The sequence below is a fragment of the Chinchilla lanigera genome, unplaced genomic scaffold, assembly GCF_000276665.1.
Source record: "Chinchilla lanigera isolate Chin_1 unplaced genomic scaffold, ChiLan1.0 scaffold00175, whole genome shotgun sequence".
Taxonomy (NCBI): domain Eukaryota; kingdom Metazoa; phylum Chordata; class Mammalia; order Rodentia; family Chinchillidae; genus Chinchilla; species Chinchilla lanigera.
In genome coordinates this window covers 1,302,697-1,308,386 of record NW_004955576.1, presented here as the reverse complement: position 1 = coordinate 1,308,386, position 5,690 = coordinate 1,302,697, and the positions used below count along the sequence as shown (strand labels likewise).

Genomic DNA, 5,690 nt, shown 5'->3' with positions numbered 1-5,690 from the left:
CAGTAAAGCATGGACTCGAACTGTGGGACCAGCAGCTCTTGGATCCCACACTCACTCGGCACAGGATGAACCCAGGGAGGGGCCACATGTACCCCCCAGCTAGAGCAGTCCCTGTGGCTTCTGAGTGACGACCTCCTGTCTGCCGTGGATGCATGGAGGGAAGAGACTCATGTCATATTTCTATATAAAATATAGAGTGCTGTTTTATAAATATTTACACAAATCCCATACCTCATTGTCGGTCAAGAAAAGGTTTTAGATTCATTCAAATTATGATGTGGAAAAAGTTATCATGTTTGATCCTCCCTTTAAATGTCTGTGTTCTCCAAAAGTGAATAATATTTATGTACCATATATTGTTCTTTATTTCTATGTGTAGGAGAGACTTGCGGGATCATGAAAAGATTTGCTCTGTAACTTCTGAGTGATGAGAAAGTGGCCACTGAATGGCTGGATGGAGTGTTCAACAGGTGGAGAGATGAACCGTTTCACTGCCAACGTCACAAGGATAGAGTTTACTCTCACCCCATCAGTCTCCTTACCGCCCCTCTTACATCTTTGTTTCGGAGGGTGTAGATTAGAGGATTGAGACTGGGTGTGACCACAGTATAAAAGAGAGCAATGAATTTGCCTTGTTCTTGAGAACTTTCTGTTGGAGGTTGCAGATATATGCACATGGCTGGGATGAAAAACAGGGAAACAACCATAAGATGGGCTCCGCATGTGCCAAAGACTTTCTGAAACCCAGTGGTTGATGGCATCCTCAGCACAGTCTGAATAATAGCACCATAAGAGGTCAAAATCAGAATGAGTGGAATTACAACAAAAATAGAACTGGTGACCAGAAGGATCAGCTCATTGACATGAGTATCCACACAGGATAATCTCAGGAGTGCTGGGACTTCACAGAAAAAGTGATCTACTAAGTGATGCTCACACAAGGGTACCCAGAAGGTAAAGAGTGAATGAAGTGCTGAGTTAGTAAAGCCACTTATCCAACAAGCTACAGCCAGCAAGCGGCAAAAATGAGGGTGCATGAGCACAGTGTAGTGCAAGGGTCTGCATACCGCTGCATAGCGGTCATAGGACATCACCACCAACAGGACACATTCTGTAGTTCCCAGGGCAAGGACAAAGTAGAGTTGAATCATACAACCAGCATAAGAAATGGTCTTTTCTGGATCCCATAGGTTCACTAGCAACTGGGGGATGGAGCTGGTGGTGTAGCAGAGATCCAGGAAGGAGAGGTTTGAGAGGAAGAAGTACATGGGAGTGTGGAGATGGGCATCCAGGCGTGACAGGATGATGATAAACAGGTTGCCCATAAGTGTCATCAAGTAGAAGATCAAGATCACCACAAAGAGAGCTACTTCCAGGTGAGGCCACCTGGAGAAGCCCAGCAGGATGAAGGAGCCTTCAAGAGTAGCACTGATGTTGTCAATCATATTGATGTTACTCAAGAAAAAAATCACATCAATTCAAAACAGTGAGGACATAACCCAAAATTTATGCAGATGAATGTATAAAAACCCAAATATTAGTTTTGAAGCCCTGTCATTTTTCAATCCTAGGAAAATTTGAGCATTAAAGAAACTGTTAGACTAATGCACTGAACAACACAAGAAAAGAACCTTCAAGCCCATATGATATAAAAAAGAATTACTGAATTAACAGTGAAAATAACACTATCCCTTAATATGTAATACAATAACCTTTGTTGAATTTCTATCATTTCGTTTAGTGAAATTCTGTATCACTTCTGATTTTCTTTTACCATTTTTATTCTCTTTAATAGATAAACATTAAACAAATATGGTAAATGCATAATGAGTTTAAAGGGGATGCTGGAGTTAGACATAAATAGAAGCGAAACTAGTGAATAAAATTTTGATGAGAAATTGCTTGTATATGTATTCTAAAATATCTCCCTTGAGTTACTTTCCTATTGCAAAGTGGAAAGCAGCAAACTTTGCAGTCGAGGAACCTACAGACGCAGCCATAGCCCCGTGGTGGTGAATGTCAGCATCCCAAACTTGAGGCCAGCCAGCACTCTGTGGCTGCCGAGCTGCAACTCTTCACAGACAGGAGGCCACCTTTGTGCTACCATAGCTAAAATGCACAGGCTCTTTGCAAAAATGAGAAAGCTGAAACAAAGTCAAACTAAGACAAATGGCTTCCCTACATGATTTTAAAATGTTGAGATCAGTGAGGCAATGAAGAGGAGGAAAGTGGTCTGTGCTGGTGGGACCAATGAGCAAGTATGTACGTGAAGCTATTAAATCACTGAGAACTTCGGAGAAATCTGAACACAGATTCTTGGTGACCTTACAAGACTGTATCCATATTAACTTTGCTAATTCTGATAGCTTCACAGTTTATTTGAAATACTGTTCTCATTCCTAAACATAAACAGAGGTTTTCAAGGGTGATGTAACACAGTGTCTCTAACTTATTCTGCAATGCTCTAGAAAATTTATGTATTATAGGAAGGTGGACAGGCAGGTAGACATGTAGTAGATAGAGAGATGGGGAGATGGAAAGGTAGAGGACAGGACTGTGACAAAGGAAGAAATGTCTGCTGATGCACACATAAAGGGTGTACAGGAGTTCTTTGTAGTACATTTTTGTAACTATTCTGAAAGTTTGAAAATTTTTCATAAAAAAATTACCAAAATAAAGTACAAAGTAATTTTATGCTTCATTTAAATTTTGGCCTCTTTACTCTTTACATTCAAGTTCTCATTCATCGGAGGTTGACATTGCAGTAAATTAATAAAAGCAATTAAAAAAAAGCCTGACCCAGCCACAGAAGACTCCTTGTAGGAAAGAAACTTCATTCAAAATGAGTGAGTTCTATTCTCTTCTTTGTTCTTTCAAATAATTTCCTCTTATTGAAGGAATAAAAATTTCAATCTCAGTAACTTTACACATGGATGAAAAGACCACAAAAAAAATCAAATTTAATAAGATTTGAAAATATTTATGTGGGACAAAATGCATTTAGATTCAAATAGACATATTCATAGAAAGATTCTTATTTTCTCTTTTGTTTACTTGCAGTTTTTTCTATCTGAGGAGTAAAATATAGAGATACCAACACAACTGCACACATTAATACACACATCAATATATGAAAATTAATGGTATGAGAAGCTGGACATCTAGAAAGAAGAGAATTAGTTCTGAAATAGGTGACAATAAACTAAAGTTGAAAGACTATATTTTGAGAAAAAGAAGATGACAATGTAGCAAAGGAATGAAGGAGGCAGAAGCTGTGTAGGGCCAGGCAGAGCAGAGTACCTGAGGCAAAGATAATGGGCATCACAAGGGAGGCTGCTCCACAGCCTGACGGTGGGTGCTGCACCACATCCTTCTAGAGAGTGACTCACTCATCACAGAAATTCTAAACATCAGTCAAAATTACTATAGATTTTTAATTCCAGAGTTTGGGGATGGATTCTGAATATTTAATTAAACAGATTTTGTCATTAATATATTATTGTTAGTGATTCTTAAAATAACTCTTCTGTAGAAAATATAAATCATGTTTCACAAACTGTTTTGCTTCAACTATTGTTTTTCTCTTGTGTGTTTTCAATGGAAAGTTTATACTTCCATTTGTTACATAGTTACTGTGGCCATGCACAGTGATTCACCATTTGAATACACCTCTTTCCACTGAATTCTTTGCTCCTTTGTACTTTCCATACCCTTCTCCACTCCTCACATGACCAATGCCTTTGACCATGCCCCTTCCCAATTAGCAACAGCACAGGATGAAGTAAAACACAGTGGAAAGGCCTGTGGCTTCCTCTTTGGGGGTCTCTTAATTTTCCATGTGCTATAAATGCAACACCTGTAAAAGATGGTAGGAGTACAGAGTAGGCTGAGTTCAGCAGGATTATTGGAATCATTCATCTTACCTTCAAGACTTTAGGACTGACTCAGACCTGGTAACTCTCAGCATGTCAGTAATGTGAAACATCATTAAGAAGACATTGCCCAAATGTAAACTGCTTTCTGCAAGTCAGAAAACATCTAGGATAATCATTCAAAATATTTTTAAACAAGACCTCTCTTGAAAACTATATCTGAACCCAAAACATAGTCCTTGAAAATAGCAAATTATGAATACTTCCTTACTATAGGTCAGTACCAGTTGAAAGATAATGGTAATTTTCTAAGGAATGTTTAAAATTAGTCTTACCATGGGAAACAGTAAGTCCTGAGAAATATGGGCACTAAGGCTGTCATTACTTTCTCACCTGGAGATTTGTTTGGTTCTTCCTCAATCAGATATTGCTATGCCTCAGTCATTAAAACAGATTGGCCACTGTGAGGTTCCCTGTGATGGATCTGGGACCATCTTTAGTATTTATACAAAAAGAACCCAGAGAGGGATCTGAGTTAAAGGCCAAACCACCATATCCAAGGAGGAACAGGTAGGGGGTTTGTCGATTAGTTTTATTCTTACTGGAAAGAGTCAGAAATGAGGTTATTCTTATGGGCCATGGGTAAACTCTCCTCTTTAGACCCAAAAGCCAGTATCTTGGCATGAAGTGCTTGCTTTTCCCACCTCTCATTCCTGATCACAACCTTCTCATCTTGATCATATTACTTCTTTCACACTCTCACCTGTTGCTTAAAGCAACATTTTACCACATGGGATTGTTGTTTCCTTGTCTGGCTCTCATCCTGTGGGAACATCCTGACGGCCTATGAGTCCCCTTGAAGTCACCAGGCTAACTCTAGATTCAGATCTGCTATATCCAGTGAGGAAAGTGGAGTCTCAGGACACCTGTGATCATCACTGCTGCAGAAGAGAGGCCCCACATCTGCTGAAAGTGTCTGTTTGTAGCTAAAAGGAGAAGCTCACTGGAGCATTCTGCATGTCAGGGGATGGTGCTTACCCCAGAGCAAACAGAGCCTTTGTGGAAACAAAAAAGAATGGCACCTGATTTTCTTGACTAGGCCCATGGGGAGGGAAAATTCCAAAGTGATGATTAGTGCTCTTCAAAGACTTGTCCTAGCTGCTGTCCCAAGAGGATAATGGGTAGCCAGTCTGTCCATCAAGGAATGAAGATGCTTGAACAGAAAGACTTCTGTGTGCACAGAGAAGAAAGCGATTGTCTCAGTTATCTGGAAATTTCTTCCCCAAGTTCCTAGTTTATTCAGAGTTTTCAGTCCATAGTTGGCTGGCTCCTAGGCAGAGCATTCATCCATGGGTTTGTCCACTGGTGATTTTGTAAAAGACTAGCTGTTAGGAGGTAGGGTAAGGGCAGAGAAGGAGGGCCACTGGGGGCATGGCCTCAAAGAGTTCATCTCTTTCCTATCTTCCTTTATCTCTCTCCCTGGTTCCTGTCTGCTGTACCATAAACATCCGTTTTCTGAATGCTAAACTGTTAGGGTGCTCTGCCTAGGAGCCAGCCAACTATGGACTGAAAACTCTAAAAACTCTGAGAAAACACGAACTTTTGCTTTTTTAACTTGTGGGTTTGGGGTACTGTCAGTGAGTCCTTGATTGATCAGTATTGCACGTCTCTACCTGTTTTCATGAGAAACCACTTTGAAGATATCAATATGTAATACAACAAGCATTGTTAATTTCCTTACACTTTGTTTGTAACTCCGTATTGTCTGTGCTGTTCTTTTGCTATTTTGTAAAAGGTTGTCTGTCTGTTAATGTTTTC

At 39.9% G+C, this 5,690-nt stretch overlaps 1 protein-coding gene across 1 annotated transcript; it reads right to left on the bottom strand.

Annotated features, from left to right (window-relative positions):
* Positions 1-521: 521 nt before the first annotated feature.
* Positions 522-1,445, bottom strand: LOC102008583 (olfactory receptor 2J3-like). The gene has a single exon (XM_005413944.1). The coding sequence runs from the start codon at positions 1,443-1,445 to the stop codon at positions 522-524; it is 924 nt and encodes a 307-aa protein (XP_005414001.1).
* Positions 1,446-5,690: the final 4,245 nt, after the last annotated feature.